At 41.1% G+C, this 26015-nt stretch overlaps 1 protein-coding gene across 1 annotated transcript in view; it reads left to right on the top strand.

Annotated features, from left to right (window-relative positions):
• The window catches only part of Ctnna3 (catenin alpha 3), a 1347523-nt gene that overhangs the window by 33645 nt on the left and 1287863 nt on the right, over nt 1–26015 (top strand). The window contains exon 2 of the mRNA XM_041655198.1: nt 10941–11044. Within this exon, the coding sequence (XP_041511132.1) occupies nt 10946–11044 (99 nt within the window). The 5' untranslated portion in view covers nt 10941–10945. The remainder of the gene's footprint in view (nt 1–10940; nt 11045–26015) is intronic.

Raw genomic sequence — 26015 nt, 5'->3', positions numbered from 1 at the left:
CATCAGTCTGTGGTTGTGTCAATTACTTTTCTGTAGTGATATGTTCAACTACCCTGACAAAAGCAACTTACAGTGGGAAGGGTTTACAGTCCCTTTGTCATACACAGGGAGGAGGGGAAGGGAGAGGTAGAGAAAGCCCATTTTCAGGAATTGGAGCAAGGCTATACCCTCTCAAAACCTCAGTGATGTGCTTCCTTCAAGGCTGCACATCTTAAAGGGTCTACAGTCTTCCCAAGTTGAGGACAAGTGAAAATACACAAACCTGTGGTGACATTTCTCAATTCAAATCTTTTCCCCCCCTCTATGGCTGATATGCTATATCATAGCTCTACCACAGAATTGGAGCAAGGCCATACCCTCTTGCACAAGCCTCAAGCTACACTTGCAGCCCTAGACCAAATATGAGAAGACAAATTTGAGAGTATTTGCATCCGCTGGTAACAGTCTTCTGACTCAAGCAGGTCTCTTTCTAGCCATCTTAATCCCGTAGGGGTCTTATTTTATTCACAATCCTTCCTTTTTATTTATGTGCGTGTACACATACTACATACATGCATGCATGCGTGTCTGTATGAACATATACCACATATATGCATGTATGTGTGTCTGTATGAGTATATACTACATATATGCACATACGTGTGTCTGTATGAGTACCTACTACATATATGCATGCGTGTCTGTATGAACATACACTACATATATGCACGTACGTGTGTCTGTATGAGTATATACTACATATATGCACGTACGTGTGTCTGTATGAATACATACTACATATATGCAGGTGCCTCTGGAAGCCAGAAGGTGTCAGATCCCCTAGAGCTGGAGTTATAGGAGGTTATAGACCTGGTCTGGGTGCTGGAAGACCAGTAAGTGCTCTTAACCAGGGAGCCATCTCTCTAGCCTGCACTCTTGTTTTCTTTCTTTTGTAGGGAGCTAGTGCAATCCCTATTGAGGGAAGTCCTGAGTGAATGTGTATTGTTTGGCATGACCCAGCCATGCCAAGGACCAAGGCCACGGACTCATGGGAAACCGGCCAAGTCTTCCCCTTAAGGGTCAGGCATGGAAATGAGAAAGCTTTCCTCTGGTGCAAGCGTGAGAGTTTATGGATGTTTGACCAATGTGTGCAAAAACTAACAGCCGCAGTTTCCTCCTCCCAGATGCTTACAGCCTGTGACTGCTAGCCTGCAGAGGTTTCCTGCAGAGAATAGCTAACTCCTCTCCCTGAGCTTTTCTTTATAAACACTCCTGGTTGGTGCAAGAGTTGGGGTCATTCCATTAGAGCGCACGCAGCTCGCTTGACCCAGTTTTTCTGTGTGCCTGTGGTTTCCTCATTGTCACAGGCTTCCTTCATTTCCCGGCTGCCTCTAGTTAGGGTTTTAGGACAAAGCCATTGAGGGTCATGTCATATTTCTTACCATCTTATCTTATTCATTGAGGTAGGGGTTGTCAGTCAAACCCAGAGTTCACCAGTATGCCCACTCACTAGCCAGCTTGCTTTTCATATTCCTCATCTCTGATTTCTAAGGCTAGGAATATAGGCAGTCTGCCATACCTGCCTGGCATTTTATGTGTGTTCTGTGAATCTGAACTCTGGTTTTCACATTCCGATGGCAGGTGCTTAACCACCTCACCAGTCCACTCTGTTCCCTCTCATGCTGGCAATTCTGACATTTATATTCTCTCTCTCTCTCTCTCTCTCTCTCTCTCTCTCTCTCCTTCCCCTCTCTGTCTCTCTGCCTGTCTCTCTGTCTCTTTTTTGAGACAGAGTCCTACTTTGTAGTCCTGGCTGGCCTGGAACTTGCTATGTAGACAAGGCTTGCCTCAAACTCACATAGATTCCCCTGCCTCTGCCTTCTGAGTTTAAAGGTATATGCACACGTGTGTCTGGCCCTCACATCTATATTTGCATTCCAGATTGCTTTTCCCAACTCTGCTCGTAAACGTCCAGCTTTGAACACACTTGGTTGTCTAACGTCCAGCTCGGTGTTTTCAGATTCTTCAGCATCTCACTATTCCTTTGTCTACCCTCACCCCAGTTAGTGGCAACTCTCTTTCCAATTGCTCTAGACAAAAACTTGAATTGTCTCTATCGTATGTTTACTCAGGAATTCCAGTTGGCTCAACCATCAAAATGTATCTGCACTTGGCCTGATATGGCCACTTCTGTTGCTGTTATCCAGGTCAAATCATTATGATAATCTCTAACTTCCACTGTCAGTTTGATTGGAGGAAGAATCCCCCAGGAGGTCCACTGTTTGGTACATCTATAAGGATGTTTCTAAAAGTGATTAAATGAGGGGTAGGGAAAGCCCTATTCTAAGTGTGGCTGGCAGCACCAGGGACTTGGCTACCAGAAGGAGTGTAAAGGGAGGGATAAAGACAACTGGGCATCTGCATGCCCCTTCTCTGCTTCATGATAAACGTCACACACTAAGCCTCTCCTGAGGCTATCTCTGCCCTGCTGCTGACTTTGAAAGTGACTTTTAGGAGAGCTGGGAGCTGTGGAATAGAGAATGAGTGTTGTAGGCAGAGTGTAATTACCAATTCTGGTGGGAGTGTGGAAGGCTGGAATGGCAATAGGAATGTGATCTCCTAATATCCCTTCCCTGTTGTTGCCAGGGCAGGAGAAAAACACAGCACATGGTGTACCGTAATAGAGACACGCTCAGGGTATTAGATGGTGAGCCGTGAGCTAGCTCATACCGATTGATGACAAACTCGTGCCCCTCATAATCCACCACCATTTACTGCTTTCAGAAATGAGTGGTAAACAATTTTAAAGTAATTCAAATTTAATTTCAAGCAGGGCAATAGATGAAAATTCAGGCATTTTGTAGAACAAAAGATAGGGAAGGATTGGATAGGTTTGCCCGAGTTTTGTTGCCAGAGAGATCTATTACTTGTGTCAAGAGATTCGTTCTCCTGCCTAAGATTCTGAAAACTGGAATTTGGTCCTCGTCTCTCACCAAATCGACACTTTTTCCACTTTATAAAACTGTCTCTGCTGGGTAAGGGTTAAAAAGTGGTAGATTTGAAATCAACTTCAAGAAGACCTTTGTAAAAGCAAACGCCCCCGTTAAATGGTGTAGTAAGACCCTCATTATTTCTACTCACCCAAGCCTAGAATATTGTTGAAATGATGGCTAACTATAAGAGAGTTGGGTTTTTTTTTGAGTATTTGGAGGTCCTCCCTATCTCCTAATATTTTATAGATTATAAAACTCCAGTGGTTTAGGATGTGACACTTACTGTGTGGCAGGAGTTTTGCTCTGGACCTGTGTTGTTGTGTTTCTGTGAGAGGCTAGTCACGAGTGGACAGGCTTTGACCTTTCCTCGGCTTCATTTGCAAACTCCTGCAGTCCTACCACGCACAGCCCGATTTCCAATCAGTCAGGATTACTGAACGGGACAGATACCAAAGATCAGAAAGACTTTTTATAAGAAAGCGCAGTTATTCGTAGAATAGTGATTATGTACAGCCAAGGTCCTTCAAGGACTTCGTTTATTATTTTATAATTTTGTCATGGAAAAGTAAACTTCTGAATAATGTTCTCCACCTAATGTGAATTAAATGCATGAAATAGTCTTAGGAGGTACCTTGATTTAATTAGGTTTATATTTCATCTCTTTGCTAGAAACATTCTACACATGTTGTGCATAATTTTTCCTCTCCCCACTCTTTCTCCCTTGCTTCCAGTTTCTAGTGTTCGGTGCAGCTTTGCAAGCCCATTATGAGTTCTGCAGCAGAGACACATTTTTAAAGTTTGATGACGGTTCAGTTTATTCTCTCTTTTTTTTTTTTATTTTCGAGACAGGGTTTCTCCATAGCTTTTTGGTTCCTGTCCTGGAACTAGCTCTTGTAGACCAGGCTGGCCTCGAGCTCACAGAGATCCGTCTGCCTCTGTCTCCTGAGTGCTGGGATTAAAGACGTCAGTTTATTCTTTTGGTTGACCACAATGTTCCCCATCTTTGCCCCTGAGATGGAAACAAATGTCAAGAACCTTGAATTCTTCCCCCTTCCCAAAGGGATATTTATTTCATAAAAAGATTTACTTATTTGATGTGTGTGCTTTGCCTGTGGTACATATGTGAACCATATCTGGAGCCCTAGGAGATAAGAAAACTGAATCAGATCCCTAAACCTGGAGTTACAGACAACTGTGAGCACCACGTGGGTGCTGGGGACCAAACCCTGCTCCTCGGTAAGAACTATCGAGCTAGCTGTCCAGCCCAGTTTATTTCATTTTTAATTGTGTGTCTGCACACACACACACTCACCCATAGAGGCTAGAGGTATCAGATTCCCTGGAGCTCAAGTTACAGGAGTTATGTATGAGCTGCCTGAAATGGGTGCTGGGAACTGACCTGGGGTTGTCTGAAGGGAAATATGTGTTCTTAACCACTGAGCTATACCTCTAGCCCAGCAATTTTGATCTTTATGTAGCAAGGACCTGTCATAAGCAGGTTAGCAGGTAAACAATGCATTTGATCAGACTGTACTGTTATATACCAAAAGACATATTTTATTTAGATTGACTCTGGGTTACATATTGAAGTACATCATTTGGGGGATGGAGTGATGGCTTAGTGGTAAATAGCATTTGTAACTCTCTCAAAGAACCGGGTTCTAGTTCTAGCACCCAAATAGTGGCTTACAACCATCAGTTAATGCCAGTTCCAGGGGGTCCAATGCCATCTTCTGACCTCTGAAGTGGTGCACAGACATATATGCAGGCCACTCATACACATTATCTTAGGGTTTTATTGCTGTGAAGAGACACCATGACCATGGCAACTCTTATAAAGAAAAACATTTTTTTAAATTAAATTATTTATTTTTAAAAATATTTTCTCAAATGTAGAACTCAATAAAAATACAAAAAACTTTTCTCATTTTACATACCAATTCCAGTTCCCACTCCCTCCACCTTCCTCCAACTCCACCTCCCATTCACTCCTCAGAGAGGATAAGGCTTCCCATGGGGAGTCTATAAAATCTAGTACATCACTTGGAGGCAGGACCAAGGCCCTCCCCACTATATCTAGGCTGAGCAAGGTATCCTAAAGAGAACGGGCTCCAAAAAGCTAGTTCAGGCATCAGGGATAAATCCTGGTCCCACTGCCAGTGGTCCCACAGACTGCCCCAGATACACAATTGTCTTCCACATTCAGAGGGCCTAGTTTGGTCCCGTGCTGGTTCCCCTGCTGTCAGTCTGGAGTCAGTGAGCTCCCCAAAGGAAAACATTTCATTGGGCCTGGCTTACAGTTTCAGATCATGATCATCATAGTGGGACATGGCAGTGTGCACATAGACCAGCATCATCATAGTGGGACATGGCAGCGTGCACATAGACCATCATCATCATAGTGGGACATGGCAGCGTGCACATAGACCAGCATCATCATAGTGGAACATGGCAGTGTGCAGGCAGATGTGGTGCCGGAGAAGGAGCTAAAGTCCTACATTTGATCTGCAAGTAGCAGAAGGTAAAACTGACTTGAATTTTTAAGACCTCAAAGCCTGCCCCCACAGTGACACACTTCCTCCAGCAAGGCCACATTTCCCAATAGTGACACTCTCTATGGGGCAAGCATTCAAACACAGGAGTCTATGGGATCCATTCCTATTCAAATCATGTGACACATTAAGAAAAAAAGTAGGCCACCATGGTAATGTTCTGTCAGTTTTGATATGTCTTTGTTACAAGGAAGAAAAGTGACAGGTAGAATGATTGAAAACCAACTCAAACCAAAACATTCCAGTCCTTTGTTGCATTCAGAGAAAACATGTGCTAGTAGTTTTAGGATTCTTTTTTGTTTTTTTAAAAAGAATATGTTCTATATTTTGAAAGAATGTCTGAGAAGAGAGACTATACTTTTAAGGAAATTATACAGTGAAAAGGAGTGAGACATATCATAGTAACAGTCTAAACCAAAAGGTCATTGACTGTATCACACATCACCTAATGGTGATGCACATTACCATTGATACACTTGTGATCTATCTATCTATCTATCTATCTATCTATCTATCTATCTATCTATCTATCCATCCTAATACAACCTGAATTTTTAAACCAAACTGGCTTTTAAAAGATAAAGAAAGGCTAGGTGGTGTTGGCACACACCTTTAATCCCAGTACCCGCGAAGCAGAGGCAAGCGGATCTCTATGAGTTCAAGATCATTCTGGTCTACAGAGCAAGTTCCAGGACAGCAAGGCTACACAGAGAAATCCTTTTCTCAAAAAACAAACAAAAACAAAAAAAAAAAACCAAGCAAACAAACAAAACAAAGAAGAAGGAAAAAAGAAAAAGAAAAAAGTAAAGGAGAGCCAGGCATGGTGGGTGGCTCATGATTGTAGTCCAAGAACTTGGGAGTCTGAGGGAGGAGGGTTGAAGCCAGTCTACGTTATATAGTGAGCTCTAGGCCAGTCTGAGCTATCAGCTGGGTGAGACCCTGTCTCAGAACCAAGAACAGATAAACAAAAAGTAAAGGGATAACAGTCCTTGTAAGTGACTTGCAATGGAGTTCAGCACAGACTGAGAACAAGGGCACGTTTGATTGCCTTGAGGTGGGGAGGGAGCCCCACGTGGGCTGTTTGGATTATGTTCACTAAGAGAACTATCTAGAAAAGTGCTGTGTTTCAGAAAACTTGCTCTATCTCTGCAATCAGCTATTCTGGTGGTATTTATATAAAACTGTCAACATTTAGTGCAAATGGATATATATATATATAGTATATAATATATATAGTATATTGTAAAAATATAGTATATTTTAAAAACAGCAAGGGGGATGCTGGGGCATCCCACTCGATTTATAAAGTGTCCTTCTCCTCCCACTTCAGTCCGTGTATTTACTTTCTTGTGTCAACTGTACAACGTCTTGATAGTGTCTGTGAAGTAGAGAGCGTGCACTGGTGCCTTGAATAGTATAGAAAACCTCGGAGCATATGACTGTACTTAAGTGCTTTTATCAATTATTAAGTTTGTCATAATTGGTTCCTTTGAGAATTTCAGTATAATTATCCCTGTTTTTAATATTAAACTTCACTGAAGACACATGAAAGAATAAAAGTCTTATAACAATATTTGATTATAAGCACATTTGAACTGCAGTGTTTAGATTATGTACAAATATGATGCTAAGTCACTGGGGAGAAAATTTCTCAAGAATATTTCAGATACACAGTTAAAAATTCTTTGGCAATTTCACACATGTCTATAAAAAAATTCAGTGATTTTCACTCTTCAAATTACATTACCACCTCTCACCCCCCTTTCTCCCTCTACCACGGAAACCCTTCTTTGCCCTCCCACTTATCTGTCTTTGTGTGTGGCCCATTGAGTTTAACTGGGGTTGCTTGCATGAGCATCGGCAGGAGGTTATTTCCTGGAGCATGGGCAACATATGAGTGGCTACACCACTGAAGAAAATGATGCCCCGTCCTCAGCAACCATGAATCGCCGACAGGGAGGGGGTGGGATGTTATGAGCCCCTCCCACATCCATGATGTGGAGGCACACTCTCGTTCAAGTAACCCCAGCTGTATCATTATAGCCATTGCAGTTTTATTACCATTAATTTATGTATCTGTGTCGATACGTATTCGTTGAGTTGTGTGTGGTGGCGCACACCTTTAATCCCAGCACTTGATAGGCATGTAGGCAGATCTCTGTGAGTCTAAGGCCAGCCTGATCTACATAGAGAGTTCCAAGAAAGCCAGGGCCACATAGCGAGACCTCTCTCAAAAAGCAATAATAAAAAAGTAAATGATAGAGAGTGGCCATGTGGGATGACATCTGAAGAGCAGTAGGCTCTCCAGCATTTGCTTCTATTTTTATTTAAACAAATTTTGTTATCAATGTCAAAATTATATAACACAAAGGTGAGAACCAATATATATGATTACTTATGGGATGTTTCTGTGTCTCATCTCTCTCTGCATCCAGTTCACAGCTTAGATGGCACTCTTGGTGAAGTGTTGATCTTTCCACTTATCCATAGACATAGGGGTCACGGATATCTTTGAATACACACAATAGCAATGTATGGATCTGTGGGATGGAACTAGGCGTGGGGAGATTGGCAAGCAAACCAGTGCTGGTTTTATGGACCGAGGATAGGGGTAAGGGAAGAGTCTGCGGGGAAAGTCGGAGGAGACTCTCACCGGAGGGATGGGCAGGCACATGGACTCTACCCTACAATTCTGAGGTGGAAACACATATAGGAAAGAGAATAACTCGGTCTCCTAGGATTATTGAGATTAGGGAGAGCCTTGAAAAGATTGATATTATGTAAATCTGTACCCGTCCACCTAGCTGTCCGATTATTGCCAATCAGTGAATTAAAAAGAGAACCATTACTTGCCCTTCTAGTTAAAACTCCTGACCAGAGAAACTAGAGCAATCTTCATACTTTCTATTTCTTTTTTCCTTCATGGTTCCAGGGAGATTGTTAGGGTGTTTTTATTTGGTGGGGGTCAATTTGCTAAGCCCGAAGCTGTGGGAAACTGTGGGTGAGAGCAGGGATACGCTAAGTCGGAAGGTTTTCTATTGATAGATGCGTATTTCTGTTCATTGTAAGTTTTTCTTTTCTTTTTAAAATATTTATTTTAATTTTACGTGTATGTATGCGTGCCTGAGTGTATGTGTCTGTGCGCCATGTGTGTTGAGGTGCCCAGAGAGGGCAGAAGAGAGGACAGATCTCCTGGGTATGGAGATGGGTGTGAGCTGTCATGGGAGTGCTGGGAACTGAACGTGGGTCCTCTGAAAGAGCAGTAAGTGCTCTTAACTGCTGAGCCTTTTTTCCTTTATTTTTTTAAAGTAGGTTAAGTTGATATATATATATATATATGACTTTCCTCTATCTATGATTTATTTCGGTTATCTCTGTGGACATGAGTAAACACTTCCTGAATGATGATTGACAGACAAGGGTTAATACAGATTTGTGGATTTAGTAATTTAGTTAATAGTGTCCATGGCTGATAGATTAGTTTCAGTGTCAGTTTCAATATGTTATGAAATGCCAATCATGATTATGTGATTAAGAATAGAAAATCTCAGCGATTGGTTCGTGTGTGTGTGTGTGTGTGTGTGTGTGTGTGTGTACATGCTTTTGTGCGTGTGTATGTGCAGGTACAGCTGTGTTTGGTGGTCAGAGGTCAGCGTCTGTGTTTTCCTCTTGCACCCTTCACCCTATTTTAGATTATTTACTGTATTATTGTGAGCAGTGTGTGTGCATTGGTGAGTGTGGAGAGCAGAGAAAAACTTTGCAGAGTTAGTTTTCCTTTTCTACCTTTGCGTGGTTCTGAGGGTTGAACTCAGGCTCGTCAGGTCTAGCATTTGTACTTGCGGAGCCATCATGCCAGTCCTGGGTCTTAGGCAGGAGAAAAGGTGTCTCACTGAACCTGGAGCTTAGCAGTTCAGCTAGCCCAGCTTGCCAGCAAACCCCCGGAGTGCTTCTGTCTTCCTGCTCCTCACTGTTGATTGAGTCATTGTTGGTTCTTTTTGCCTCCCTTTCAAATGCATGATGGGGATCCCAGCTCAGGACTTATGCTTACAAGAAGGGCACTTTGTTGGCTGAGCCATCTCCACAGCCTCTCAAATTATTATCATTATTAATTTTTGGACAGGGTCTTATTATGTAGTCCTGACTGGCCTGGAATTTAGGATGGTCTTAAATTCACAGGAATCAGCTTTCTTGGCTTTTCTTGGTGCTGGGGTTAATAGCATAGACTAACACAACTGGATGAGGAGGTTAATATCTTAAAGAATCATTTATAAAAATTCTTATTCTTTTTTCTTTTTTGAGACAGGGTTTCTCTGTGTAACAGCCCTCGCTGTCCTGAAACTCACTTTGTAGACCAGGTTGGCCTCAAACAGAGATCCACCTGCCTCTGCCTCCCGAGTGCTGGGATTAAAGTACCATGCCTGGCTTAATAACTATTCTTCTTAACGTTGTCTGGTGACTTGGTCACTTCTCTGTTGCTGTGACGAGACATTACGGTTAGTTCATAGAAGGAAGAGTTGATTTGGGCTTGCTTATGGTTCTGGAGCTTTAAGAGTCCATCACGGTGGGGAACACGGCAGCAGCTATAGCATGGTGCTAGGAACAGAAAGTTGAGAGCTCCTTTCTTTGACCACAATCACAAAGCAGAATGAGCAAGCTGGCAGTAGGGTGAGGCCTTAAGCTCTCAAAGCCAGCCCCTGGTGACATACTTCCACCAGCAAGGTCTCGCTTCCTAAACCTTCCCTAACAATGTCAACAAATGTCAGGGGAGCCGGGAGGAGGTGTTCAAATGCTGGAGATTTGGGGAACATTTCTCATTCAAACCATTGCGTCTTGCCCAAATGTCAGGGCTTTCCATTGGGCTTCTTCTTTTCCTCTAATAGCTATTCAAAGTCTTATTGGTTTCTTCTCTATACAAGAAAGAAAATTGCCCAATCTCTTTCACAATCAAACTCTCAAATAAGCAACCTTGAAAACACCTACACACACACACCACATGTCTTCAGGCTTCTAATCTAAGTCTTGACAAGAATGGGCAAACAGCAAACATACAAAGTTCCTGAGCATAACCAGTTCATGGAAGTCAGATGACCTGCCTACTCAGATATGTATCAAGAGATCAGCAATAGCTTTCAATTAAGACTACTGATTAAACGGAAGCCTGGTTGGTAAGTTTGAAAGTCAGTTATGAATTTACTAGCATACATTAGAGCTAAGCCCAGGCAGCATGCGAGCAGACAACAGCTTGGGAGCCTCTTGCTTCTCCTATGGTGGATTTGGCACCCTGAGCCTCAGAGGACTGAAAAGACCTGCCAAACAGAAGACTCACTTATTCCATGATTGTCAGGAACCCTCTACTTTGGAAAGAATTCCTCCTCATTGATAAGCCTTGTTTTATTCTGTGTGTGTCCGTGTACAGGCACCATGTCGGCAGAAGCACCAATTCCCCTGAATTTGGACATTCGCGACCTGCAGATCCAGACAGTCACTGTGGAGAAGCTGCTGGAGCCGCTGATAATCCAGGTAGGAGCACTTCGGGTGCTGCAATGTGCTACAGCTGTGTGTTAGCAGAATTCAAGATGGTGGGAATAGCACTGAGTCAAGGGTGGCTTTGGCTCTAGGTATGAATGACTACAGCACCTAACAGCATCCTTTGTTTAAACTGGTATCTTCTGGGTGTGGTGGAGCACATCTCTAATCCTAGCATTCCAGAGGCAGAGGCAGGCAAATAGATCTCTGTGAGTTCAATGACAGTCAGGTCTATACATGGAGACCTTGTCTTAATTCCTCCCAATGTTTTATGTATTAAAACATAAAAGTATGTATTTGATTTTACTAATGTAATTCTGAAAGTTTTCCCTCAGATTCTTTTTTGGCATTAACTGCAATATTACACACACACACACACACACACACACACACACACACACACGAAATAGGGTCTATGTGGATCAGAGTGACCTCTAACATATGCCCCCCCCCTTGCTTCATCTACTTTAGTTCTGGGATTGTATGTGTGTATCACAATGTTAAGAACTGTATATAAGCCAGGCAGAGGTGACACACCCCTTTAATCCCAGCACTTGGGAGGCAGAGGCAGACAGATCTCTGTGAGTTCGAGGTCCCTTAGAACTTGATAGTCATGAAGGATGCTGCCATATTGTTATGGGCAGAGAAAGGGTTGTAAAGAAACTACATTTTATTTAGTTTTTGAGACAGGGTTGCCCTGTATAGCCCAGGCTCACCTCAATCCCCTTGCCTCAGTTGGGGTTCCTTCCAGTGCTGGCATCAGCAGAAGGCATCGTCACAGCCTATCGAATACCACCTTTTACATACGAACAGAAACCAGTAGATGCTTTGGTCAAGTACCTTGCCGTATCAGTCGGTAGGAATTCGCAGGCAAAGATACAGTGGGCACAACTGTGTGTGTCCTAGTATGTTCTAAAGCTATCATAACCATCTCTCTAAATGATATTGGTTCCACCTAGATAGTTAAGAGGACGCAAATGTTCTGGAAGAATTTTATTTAATTGGAAAAGGTAAAACTCTCCTAACTGTGCGATCGTGTTCATGTGAGACGCTGTGGATGTGGCACCTGGGTGCCTACTTTTCCTGTCTGTGAGAGAGTTCTCAGTCACTGATGCACTGCTGTCTTATCTTGCTTGCTTGTCCTTGATGATTCTTAAATGTTTATTGAGGCTCAGCATATCACTCTGCCAATGCCCCAGCTGAAATTTTCTTATAGGTCTTAGCAATATTCAAATCATATGAAACTACAAATATTAATAATTTATGGACTAGTTGCTGTGTGTAAGAACTTTCTCATAAAGCAGATTCTAGCACAACAGAATTATGTGGATGCACACTTGGCCTTCATCATCATAGGGTTCTCCTTGTAAAACCCCAGTAGACTTAAGGTCTAAGATTTATTATCTTAAAATAACTGACCTTATAGGACTGTATACTTAGCCTTTAAAAGTCTATTACTTAAAAATACTTATTTTTCTGAGTGTGTGTGTGTGTGTGTGTGTGTGTGCAAGCCAGGAGTATGCAGATGCCTTCAGGGTCACAAAAGGTTGGACCCCCGGGGGTTGGAATTGCTAGCGGTTGTGAGTCACCTGTTATGGATGCTGGGACCCAAACTCTGGGTCCTCTGTAAAAGCACTTGCTGCTTTTGCAGCATCTTGAGCCATCTCTCCGGCCCCTCATCTGTCAATTTTGTCATATATCATTTGTCCATACAGTAATTTCTTTAAAATATAATAAGGTAGAGTTTTTTCCTGAGAAACATTGTGCTAGAAATACTATTTCCCCCCTGAACATTTAGTTCATATATATATATATATGTATATGTTATATATATAACATTTAGTTCATATATATGTGTGTATATGCTTCACCATAGCAAAGTTAATGAGTATATTTATCATTGTCCATAACTATTATTTTGTATTTGTGTAGCAAAGACACTTAATGTGTATCTAAACTGTAGATTTGTTTCATCCAAGCATAGAATATGTGTTATTAACTATAGTTACTATGCTATTCACAAATTAGATTCCCAGAGCTTAATTCATCATATGTCTGAATATTTGTATACACATATATGCATACATATATATGTATGTTCATATATATACATACCCAGTATACATATATGCATATGTTGCCAAGGCTACCTAATCCTCCCAAATAGGAGGCGTGGCAGGCCTGCACTATCCACTGAGTTTACATTCTCTGTATTATAAAGGTTTGAGAAAATCACCCACTATTTTACTGTCTTAGAAGGAAATAATGCACTAATGTTAGTTCCTCGGTAGCAAATTGAATGTGTTTTAATTTTCTTTGCCCTACTCCAGGGAGATTCTAATTTTTTTTAGTGAACTTTGTCAGAGAAAGCAAAATAAAGCCAGACATAATAGTGCACCCAGAAGAAAGAGATAGGAACACTCTGAGTCTTAATTTAGCCTGGGAGAGAGAAAGAGAGATGATAGATAAATAGATAGATAGATAGATAGATAGATAGATGATTTTGTTTTGTCTCTCAACATGAACGTATTCAGGAACTGGCTTAAGCAGTACTAATTTCAGGTTTTAGTGCCTTTTAGACAGCAATAGTTAATATAAAACTCAGCTGTCACCAAAATGTTTTAAATTGCCTTCTCAGTAGTGGGTCTCAATTTGAGTTCAGTGAGAACATGTCCCGTGTCTGTCCTCAGAGCTGCTCCACTGTGCATCCCCAGAAAAGACAAGAACACTTTTGAATAATCAGATATAAAGCCACTGTAGTTTTTTACCCAAGCGAACCCTGAGAGCTTAGTGTCTTTGGAAGAAGGGGCCTGGTGCACGATGGAAGGTAGGCCAAGAGGAGAGTCTGGCTCTGTCAGGTTCGCTGTTAAAGGTAAAATATTTAGATGTGCATCAGTGAACAGATTCCGTCAACTCTGCATCAGGAAAATCCAACAGTGTGAGTGGGATGGGGTAAGAAATGGTGATGGCATGAGTGTGACCCAAATAATCTTATATGTGCATGAAAATGTCAGCATGAGACCCATTTTATGCATGAGCTATGCTGATAAAAACATTTTTTAAGAAATTTAAAAGTCCAGTCCATAAAATCAGGTCTTACATGCTGACTAAGAATGGTTACTCATATGATCAAATGATCATTTATTTCATGGGAGACTATCACAGCATTCCCTCAAATAGCTGCCTTTCTCCCATATTTTGATATTTTAGTTCTAGTTTACTGTGTGATAAATGAGAGGCCATGGCTCTTAGGTCAACAACCCCCCCACCTGAATTTGTATTGTTCGATCAAACTTCCCATTTTCCATACCCCCTCTTTGAGATCCTGAAAATCAGTATTTTGTGCTATTCTGTGATTTCCCGTGTGAGACTGTGCAGTGCTTTCCTTTGTGCCTGTGGACACTGTTGACTGCAACAATGAAAATGTGGTTCATTATCTCAAGGTCCAAATCAGGAGCAGAAGGAGACGGAGCACGAGCAAGGAACTCAGGACCACGAGGGGTGCACCCACACACTGAGACAATGGGGATGTTCTATCGGGAACTCACCAAAGCCAGCTGGCCTAGGTCTGAAAAAGCATGGGATAAATCCGGACTAGCTGAACATAGCGGACAATGAGGAATACTGAGATCTCAAGAACAATGGCAGTGGGTTTTTGATCCTACTGCACGTACTGGCTTTGTGGGAGCCTAGGCAGTTTGGATGCTCACCTTACGAGACCTGGATAGAGGTGGGCAGTCCTTGGGCTTCCCACAGGTCAGGGAACCCTGATTGCTCTTCGAGCAGATGAGGGAGGGGGACTTGATCGGGGGAGGGGGAGGGAAATGGGAAGCGGTTGCAAGGAGGAGGCAGAAATCCTTAATAAATAAATAAATTTAAAAAAAATAAAAAGAAGACTATAATAAGAAAAAAAATGTGGTTCATTCACAATGACAAATGGCAAGAATTGCTTTTCCTAAAATTGCTTAATAATAATTATGTATGTGTATATATAATTTTATTGATTTCTGTATCAATAGGCTCCTAGGTCCTGTCCTTGTCTTGCCCCTTCCAGAGAGTTCCTAGTTTCAATAGTTGCATGGTTTATGCAAGCAGATGATACAGTACTTATCATGCTAAATACATTTTAATAGAACTGCATCTTCTTTACATTAAAGTCACCAGTTTAGTAGCTCCATTAAAAAATTCTCACGTTTCCTCATTGTTTATCTTTATGTCAAATTCTTTTACTCGTGAAGTTGCACTGGAATTACTTATCTTGGCACATAATTCAAAATCAAAATTACACTTTAATTTTGGAGTAATTGGTCATAGATACTAACTATGCTGTCACTCCAAGTTCTTAATTCATTTATGCATAAATCTTTATTCTGCTCTTTTTACAGTAATCAGAGTCTTCCCTGCCAAATCTGATTTATCTTTCATCTTTTTTTTCTTTCTCTTGAGCACAGGTAAATCACCAGGTCATTTTGCAGGGAGGCTCAGCCCGGGATAGATTTCAATCATTCGCCTTCATTTTCTCAGTGTGATAACTTACACAGTGCATCCCTTTGCAATAAATTCCTCCAATGGGTCAGAAATAATTTTTTTTCTCGGCAATTACATTTTTATGATTGCAACTGCAGGCATCTGCATTTTATCACTTTTGAGATCGGAAAGTGGCAGTGGAGTGCAGAAAGTCTATTTATGCAGAACTGCGCTTCCAGGGGTTTGCACCTCTGTGCTGCCTCTCCGAAGGGGACATAAACCGCTAGATCATGCCGAAGTCATTATGTAATGGATCCATCAATAATCTCATTTTCCACGAAATATAATCTTCCGTGCATCAGATTCATATTGAATGTGGGTTAAAGGAATAGTCTTAAAATCTCTTAAAATAATAAATCCCTTTATAAAGGTTTTTTGGCAAAAGTTCAGATGTATTTTTACGATTTAAATACGTTCCGCATTTTAAAGAGGCAAATACAGGACTAGAGCATCAGTAATGAACATTATTTTTATGGCTCTCGTTACTAACTCTCATATACCTCATGGCTCTGCCCCATTTTCACTTCCATACAGTGTCCTAAATATTTACATATATAGACACACTGAGTACCCCAGAGCTCACCCCAGAGACACACCTCCTCCAACAAGGCCGTACCCCCTAATCCTTCACAAACATTTCTACCAACCGGGTAGCAAGTATTCAAATATATAGGTCCATGGGGGCCATCACGGCAAGGAGAGACATGAATAGTGCCAGTGGCAGCTCCTTTAAATACAATGTTTTAATTTTTCGCAGCCATCTAGGGAGAATTCTGCTGTACTCCAACTCAGAAAAATTTCTTATTGAGTCCCAAAACCAAAAAGAAAGAAAGAAAGGGGGGAGAGAGAGAGAGAGAGAAAGAGAAAAAGCAAGCATTTAGGTAAGCAGTCACATACGTCAGTTTATACAAGTGGCTGCAAGGGGCTCAAAGAGCGAATTTCCCTCTCTTCTCCAGACAGAGCTGGTTGGCTTCTGACTCATCAGAAGGACTTCTGTCACCTTTGGGTGTTCTTAATCTCCAAGGACAGAATTTCCCTTTATTTCTTTCAGATTGCGATTGTTGTCCATGCCCATTTTGTGTGAACTTAGTATCATTTACTTATATCTCTGTCTTAGTTTTCTCAGTTTGGCATGAACTAGCGGCATTTGGGTCGAAAGTGTTTCGAGGAGTTGCCTAGGCCACATTGGCCTGTGGGCGTGACTAGGTGGGTTTGTCTTGATCGGTAACTGACGCTGGAGGGCCCAGCCCATTATGGGCCAAGGCGTCCCTCGGCAGGTGGTCCTGGCTTTTGTAATAAAGCCGACTGAGCACGAGACTCCGAGCCAGTCAGGGAGCAAGCCAGCCAGCAGCATTCCTCTGTGGTTTCTGCTCCACGTTCTCGCTTGCGTTCCCGACCCAACTTCAGTCAGCGATGGACCGTAACCGTAAGTCAAATAAAAGCCTTTTCTCTCCAAGTTGTTTTTGGTCAGTGTTACAGTACCGCCACAGGGACGAAGCTAGCAGGGCTTCTTTGATATCTCTAAACTTCTTACGTGCACCCTTGTTGATTATCCCATCAATAGACCGGATACCGCGACCAACCTCAAAGGTCAAAGGAAGTCCTGCAGACAATTCTGTACACACATCATGTTCTCGTAGAGTAATATTTACCCGAGTAAATATTGGACTTCTTACTTTAATATATGATCTGAAGAGTTAGTAAATTAAATGTCTTTGCAGTACTTACAGGCCTAATGCTTAATAAGCATAACGATGTTATTTTTATGGGAGGATGAAGAAATAAAGTTTATCATAATGTTTTAAAGTTGAAGGTGCTTCAGAACAGCTGAGTCTAATACAGTGACTTTTTCAACTTCTGCATCCTTCACAGCCAGGAAACTGCTCCCCGGGGAAAGCTGCTAGGCTAGAGCGTTTCCTGAGAAACAAATCGTTCAGAAAAAGGAAGCTGCTTTTTAAAATTAAAGTGAAACAAAGAAAAACCAGTAGTGAGTTGACTGAAATACTGTGGGCTCCAGCTGGAGCACATGTGACATTTGTCACAGTGTCCCTGGTGTCCACAGTGTCCACAGTGTCCCCAGACCTGGGGGCTCTGAGATGAGCCACCGGCAGGTGTCAGGACAGCCGGACCCCTTCACCTCTCCTCAGTTTGATTCCTAGACCTTTTTCCCCCCTTAATATCAAATAATGGTATTTTCCTACTTGCTCCAATACTGTTGTCCCCACTCCACCAGCATGTTAACTTTTTGTCACCCCTTGTCAGCCTTTTGGGTGCTGGGATTATAAGGGTGTCCCACAACGTTTAGTACCACCACTAACGTTTTTATCTTTCAAACACAGCTCATCTTTTCCTCTGTGACTTCATAGATGGCACATTTAACTTAGCTTTGAAATGTGGCCTCCCCTCACTTGTAAACTGATTTTATAGGCAGCCAGGTGTCAGACACTGAAAAACACGACCCACCTGCTCATTAGGAGATGCAGGGGGGCAATGGTGTTTGTCTCGGTGAAATGGTGGAACAGTCCCATCTCCGAAGCTGTGGTCATTTACGCCGCTTGACAGGTGACTCAATCCTTCATAGAATCCCCTGACAATCTCTGGAGATAGGCTCAACCTCCATGACTCTAGACCAATGACGGAATCTTCATGTTTTTTTTTTTTTTTAGTAGGTCCAGATAGTGAATAGCTTCAGATTTGATAGCTCCTGTGTTGCAGTTATGCTGTCCTCACAAGTATGAGGGCAGCCATAGACAATATCTAAACAAATGGGCCTGGCATGAGAGTAGACATTTCTTATTGTCAGAAACAAGCGCGTGTCCAGATTTTTCTCCAGGGATAGTTTTCAGGTCCCTGTTCTGGAGTGACCATTTTCTGGCTGAGATACTCTGTGCTCACTCCAGAAGAAATTGTAAGGATGGGTACTGTCTCACACTCAGTTGAAAGCCTCATGGGATACAAACTGTGGTGGAGTTGTTTGTGACCAAATCCTACGAGAGACACAAAAGTCTCCGTTGGCAGCAGAGTGCTAACCAGGCAATTCCGAAAATTCCTGTTACCGTTGAGGATTCTGTTAGCCCAGTGGTTTTCAGCCTTCACTGCCCACTAACATCATCTGGGGGGCTTTAAAAAAAATCCTGACGCCCAGGCCCCACACAAAGCTAGCTAAATCGGAATCTCAGGGAGTAGCGCCAGGCAGTCATCCTGAAAGCTCCCAGGTGATTGCGATGTGGGGATTGCTGAGCTGGACATTATATCAGCCAATGACAAGGACAGCTCTTCCTCTAGTTCTAAAGCTTGCCCTAAAACTCTGCCTTGTTATGTTTTTCTAACTTTATAACTAAAAAAATATATATATCTAGTATATGATAGCCATGAAAGTGAACATTGCAAATAAAGACTCACTAAATATGATATGTGAGTTTGCAGACTTTAAGATTTATTTAATTAAAAATGTTGTATATGTACACATGACTGCAGTTGGCTGGCGTGGGTTCTGGGATCCGAACTCAGAACTCAGGTCCTCCAGAAGGAGCAGCAAATGCTCTTAACTCCCGAGTCAACTCTCCAGTACGCAGATGGGTTTTTGTGTTTAACAGAAATGATTTTTATTCTTAGCTTGGATTCATAAGATACCAATTTTGTTCAGGTTAGACACATTTTCTATATCCTTCACCTTGCATTTTAATATTTCTGAAATGAGAAGGCATTTCACAGCAGCTATAAACATTTAAAGTTGCCTTTCTTTTTGATGCTTGTAGGGGATTACAAATTTGCCCACAGGACACGTTTGCTTCTTTATCTTTTATAAGTTCTGGCCTTCCTCATCAGCACCTGCCCATGGGGATGGGATACATTATTCAGCTAGCAAGTTGGTGAAGTGCTGTGATTCAATGGTTTCAACAGTCTTTTGGTAACTACTCTGTTTCTTACACAAAATGATCAGGAATAGGTGGCCGGGGTGTATCCTGTTTATGTGTTTATGCAGTGAGAAACTGGGTCTTGGGATTAGTGTGATGACCTTTGAACTTACTTCTGTGGAATGGCTGGTCTAGAATTCTCTGTAGACTGGTGACGTTTCCTCAAGGGTTGCTATTACCATGCACCAAAGGGCCTTTTGTAGAAGTCTGGCACCTCAGCCTGATCCTCAGAACCCGGGTGGAAGGGGAGAACCAACTCTATAAAGCTACCCTCTGGCTCCACTTGTGAGTCACGGTACATGGGCACCCCTACACTTATACACAGTCATCACACACACACACACACACACACACACACACACACTCATGATAAATAGAGATTGTGATGCATGTGGACATACAGAAATGTGTCCCTGTGACCTGTTGTGGTGCCAGCCTGTACCACGTGACAGTATGGTATACGGCGCCTGCACTATAGGACCTTTTGCCAGTGTCGTGCCTGGAGATTGAAACACACAAAGACAGAGACACGGGTCATCCTTGAAACAGGAATGCCCCAAGAATGCTCCCTTTATTGTGTTCAGGGGCAGCTTATATAGGGATAGCCACGTCCCAGCTGAACCCACCAGAAACCACTCCCCTGCCATCAGGAACTCCCGAGGGTCTCATGCTCAGAGCAGCTGCAGGCTGTCTCAGAGCAGAGGAAAACAAGTTGTTTACAAGAAATTCAGGATCTGGAGATTCACTGCTTCCAACAACCTGTGAGGACGTGGTTAGAAGCTGGGCTTCTGGAAACCACGGAATAGTTTCAGAAAGAACCAAGCTTCCTTGACTTCTGGTTTCTAGAACTGAGAGAAATTAAGTTTCTGTTGTGTAAACTTGCTAATCTGTGGCATTTGGTTTTCAGTATCCCTAGCAAATGAACTAACATGAGGGTTTAAGTAAAACAAATATGAAAATATGCTCACCTCTGAAAATAAGCCATGTGATTTTGTGACCCTCCTCTCTTTTTGACACAAAAGACTGGCTATAAGACATTTGCTTCTAGATAACTTTGAACTGATCAAACTCTAGATACATTGTGCACAGAGGAGTTATTTATTTAGAATTTCTAAAAATTTTCTTTTTATGATAATGATTAGGGGAATTGGTTTAGAAAACACACACACACTCCCACACATGTGAGGATTTGTATAAAAGCCCAATGTGTGTGTGTGTGTGTGTGTGTGTGTGTGTGTATTTGTTATGGTGATTTGCTCTGTTAAGTTACAGCATACTCCTAAACAGGATAAACCATGCCCCCAGAACTGGATTGTCTCCCGAAATGGTGAGGGCGTCTGAGAAATCATGCTGTAGTACCAGAACAGAGGGTTAATCAGGCCACAGACTTAATCATCCTACTCACCCTTCAGTCCTGCACACATTCTTCCTCCATCTAAACCGGAAGCTCATACTCCACAGACGAGCTAAGGCGTCTCCCTCCTCCCATGAAAGCCATGCTCCATAAATTCTTTTCCTGATTTTCAGCTATTTTCTTTTCTCTATGTCTGAGATGAGTATCCAGACCTAATCTTTTTGTCTCTCTACCTCCCACCCAGAGTCCAGCCCTGGTTGAGGACCACCTAGTTTACCCCTGGATTTCCTGGTGGAAAGCCATATGTCCTTCAGGGCTCTTCTTGGAAGGCCCGCTTCATCTTTGTGACTGTGGCTCTGCAGAACCTTGTCTGTCCTTAAAGAAGTATCAGCAATTTGCTCTTCCTGCTGCGGTACAGCCTGTGTGCTGTCCTCATCACCGTCTTGGAGCTTATTCATTTTTTTTTATTTCTTAAATCCCCACAGTACTGTTTCCAACACAGTATGTGCTCAATAAATGTTTATTGCCTTGAAATGAGCAGAAAGGAGCTGGTGGTTGACTTTGGGAGACTGTTGAACGTTGATTCAGAGGCCCACAAAGGTTCACAATCCCTCAGCCTTCCTTAGTACCTTTGTTGAGCAGGTCTGGGTTGGTTTTGGAAGTAAAGAATAGTTACATTGATGTAGAACTATCAAAGCAGAATCAACTCGCACCATAGATGAGAAAGCCTTAATAAATGCAGTTCATTCCATCCAACAGCAAAAAATACGTTTTATCCCTAAATATGCATGGATCCACCCATAATGTAGGTCCTATAATAAGTTGTAAACTGTACAACTGTTAATAAATAATGATTATGAATGAAGGTGGCTCCAAAAGTTAAAAATAGAGGTAGCATATAACCAAGAAATGATACTTTTGGAAGTTTATCAAAAGGAAATCAGAATCTCTAAATGATATCATGTCATCATAGAACTGTTCATAATAGCTACAAGGTTATGAAAATAACCTAAAGTCTGTCAAAAGATAAACTGATACAGAAAATGTATGTTCATGCATTCAAATATTCAGCCTTGTGAAGATAAATGAATCCTGCCATTTGTAGCAGCATGGATGAACCTGGCAGGCATCCGAAGTGAAATGAACCAAACACAATGTAACAAATTATGTATGATACCTCTTCTATGGGGAATCTGAAATCCTTAAACTCAAAGTATAGGAAAAAGCAGCTATTGTCAGGCACTTTCTAGTAGAAAATGATAACCATAGTGTACATGTTAAAATCACACAATCCTCAAAATAAGTCGACCGATAGCAAACAGTAAAATACTGTAAACTTAATAAAAAGTTAATAGTTTTTATTGCTTTTATTGAGCTATATATTTTCTCTGCTCCTCTCCCTTCCTCCTCTTCCCCTTCAATGCTCTCCCATGATCCCTATGCTCTCATTTTACTCAGGAGATCTTGCCTTTTCCTACTTTCCATGTAGATTAGATCCATGTATGTCTCTCTCAGGGTCCTCTTTGTTGTGTAGGTTCTCTGGTGTTGTAAATTGTAGGCTCTTTTTTCTTTGCTTTACATCTAAAATACACTTATGAATAAGGACATATTATATTTGTCTTCCTGGATCTGGGTTACTTCACTAGATAAGAAGTTTTCTAGATCTATTCATTTGCATGCAAATTTTAAGATATGATTAATTTGACCACTGTATAGTACTCCTTTGTATAAATGTACCACATTTTCTTTATTCATTCTTTGGTCGAGAGGCATAAGAAGAAGTCCAGCTCAAGAAGTGGTTAATTCTTATGTTACATGTTTTTATCAAATTATAATAAAGATAGTAAAAATAAAATAGATTTAAGAGAAAATAGAAGATAAGATTAGGTTCAAGGCTATGTACTTATCTACAAATGTATCAAGTTTTATACATCAATTATTTACAGCTTTTTACATATAAATAATACATCAAGAGATCACCTCACAAATTATCTTGTCTGGAGCCTGGAAAGATGGTTACGTGATTAAGAGAAAGCACTATTCATAGTACTTCTAGAGGACCTAACATTAGTTCTGAGTACCCATATTGTAACTGAGGCTCCAGGAAATCTGATGCTCTCCACAGGTACCTGCATTCTCATGCCTGCGTGTGCACACACAATATTCGGAGCACACACACACGATATTCTGAACATTATTTTGTTTTCATGTTTTTGTTTAGCATGCTCACATAGAAGGTAAAAATCATAGCTACAAGCATGTTTAGTGCAGTATGTGCAATGCCTAGGAAAGGGTCTTCAATGTGAATACTCAGTAAGGATTTATGAAATGGTTGATGAATAAAATGTTTCAAGTAATTATTTGTTTTGAAAACTCTGTTTAAAGATTGAGAACAAATACCTGCAATGAGTGACCTCATTATATTTTTGTTCAGAATGGCTTTTATTTATTTGTCTTAGAATCTCATGATTTATAGGAAACCTTTGATAGAAGCTCATGTCAGACCATTATTCATTGGCAGCCAATAGTGTGTTCAGCACAGAGAAGTAAAGACTTCCACAGGAAGGAGGCTGTCATGTCCTTACTAACTTACAGTCATTAACAGGGCCTTTCCTCCCCTGCCAAAGCAGACAATGATTTTACTTAAAAATGCAATAAAAATTCTTCCTGTTAATAGGAAGTTGTGTTGTCATAAACTGTGATATTATTGAATTTCTAACCCTTTTTTTCTTACTATCCCTTCAAATTATAGTAAGATTTCCTAACCAAAGCCCTTCTCGTAGATTGATGTTTGAAAGCCAAAGACTCTTTTCTTACTGTAGTTGACCTGTTCTTTGATTACCTACTGAATGTCTCTTTAAACAAAAGAACTCTACCTGGAAAGGGGCAGGTAGCAAAGTGAAATCCAGTGGCAAGCAAGTCCTTCTCTTGTACAGAACTCTAGAAAATAGCCATGTGATTTTCCCCCTCCCTTTCCTTCATTCCTTCCTTCGTTCAAGTTTCCTTCCTTTCATTATAGAAAATTATTTAGAAAATAAATGTGAGGGTTGTAAAAGGAATGATTTGCCAATATTCTTGTTTATTCCATATGAACACTCAGTTCAGATTAATTTTTCCAGCCTGAGGCTTTTGCAGACATCATGTGAGCTCTGCCAGCACTTCTCCATAAGGGAGAGCAAGCATACATTCCTTTGGGTCCCTAGGCTACTTGAAAACAAAGATAAAATCTTGAAAGATTTATTTCATATCCAATGATTCACTTGTGTTTAATGACATTATTTTAGGGAAAAGAACTCTTTGAAATTTTATAAAGTCATTGGAGATGAAGAAATTACTAATAAAATTAGAAAGAAGATTAAAATTTTTACAAACTCCAGACTGATACAGTTACTAAGATAGAAATTAGCTTTCTTATATAATAAGGTATATGCATTAATTCAGATCATTCAACTGTTAAAAGATCCAACATTTAGAACTAAGTTTTATTTCAAGACAGTAGTTTTGAAAATTGAATGTGATGATACATGCCTAAAATCCCAACATATGGGAGGCACCGAAGGGAAAACTGACAGTTTGCTGCTATCCTGAAGTATAAACTGAGAGTCTGTGTGGAAACAAAATAAAACTGAAGTCTATTTCTGTGGATCCGATGTGAGGGATTTTATATAAAGGGCATTTTTAAGCAAAATAAACCAAATAGTTTGCAATAATCCAAAAAAAAAAAAAAGAATAGTTACATTGATCAGAGGCTTGAAGAAGACCTCTCCTCCCGCTCCCAAGCCCTGGGAGTCTTTTTGACAGGTCACCATTGAACTTTTCTATGAATTTTCTTCTTTTCTACTTTCCTAATCTCTTTCAAAACCCTGGCAAAGTTAAGGCTTTTAACTTTTAATTTTAACATGGCTTAAATGTCATGTATCTTATTACACAAATTAAAATTAACTGAAAGGAACAAAAGTAGCCCTGAAGGTTCCTGTGAGCTACCAGAGGAAGGTTAAAAATTCAAAGCATTTTAGCTCATCAACAAGAAAAGAGATGTCTGTTAACATGGCCTTTTAATACCATGGTGATAGCAGAGTATGAAGAAGAAATTAGAGTTTGATTGGGAAAGAACACAACTATGGAGCAGAAATGTGGTACTCCAGTTGGCATTTAAACACTTCCATGGAGCAAGTGTCGGGAGCCGGGAGTCAAAGCAATCACTACACTCATGCACTAAGCAAGAGCAAACCACAGGCGCCTATCATAGTCCCTACTACTCCTATCGTGTGATGGTGTGGCTTGCTACAAGGTCAAGCGAGAGGTTGGTTCACTAAGGATACCAGTTCAATTCTCAGTGTCTTTGGAGCATCTAGAGAAATCCATCTGGATTAGAGTCCAGTGCACTGTGGGTTGTGCGAGGAGATGGCCCAGTACACCTGATGAGAAACATCACACAGACTGCTTCTTGGCGCTCTAACATTCAACGCATAGTGACTGCACACCACTTAGGATACATCTGGTTGCATGAAATGTTTGACTTTCAGAATTAAAGTAGGAATTTCTTCTTTACATATTATTTGAGACAGCTAACTTAAGACCATTTCTATGAGAGGAGGCCTTCCTGTATTTTTTATTATTATTTAATTATTTGTATTATTAGTGATCAGACCTTGAACATTCTTGGCAAGCATAAGCATCCTATTGTCAAGCCACACCCCTAAGCCCATCTCCCTGCTACATATGTATAATTATATATATACATACAGCCCAGACAGGCCTTGAACTTATGATCCTCCTGTCTCAGCCTCCCAAGTAGGTTGGATTACAGGCCTGTGCCACCAGAACTGGTTTATTATTATTATTTATAAGCATATACTAACTGTATAAAATAACAGGCTTCATTATGAATGACATTCCAATACTTCAATATAATGCATTTCCTTTTTATCTTCGGTGAAGGTGTTTTTGTAGCAAAGGACAGGGGTACAGACTAAAAGCAAGTGTACAAACCCGTGCCTGCTCAATAAAGCTACAAGCCTAGAGATTTCCCAAATTTAAAAATCTTCTAAAATTCCCCCCCCCACCAAAAAAAATGAGGGAAGGGGAAGGTTATGTATCTGTGACAAAATATAAAGGAGGTAAAATATACTGGATTCTTAGGATCATCTCTGCTGCAGGTTCAACC

This window comes from Microtus oregoni, unplaced genomic scaffold (genome assembly GCF_018167655.1).
Source record: "Microtus oregoni isolate MIOR12 unplaced genomic scaffold, Mior012 000007F_ref0000211, whole genome shotgun sequence".
Taxonomy (NCBI): Eukaryota; Metazoa; Chordata; class Mammalia; order Rodentia; family Cricetidae; genus Microtus; species Microtus oregoni.
Note: the sequence above shows the minus strand (reverse complement) of the source record. Positions and strands in the feature narration are given on the sequence as shown.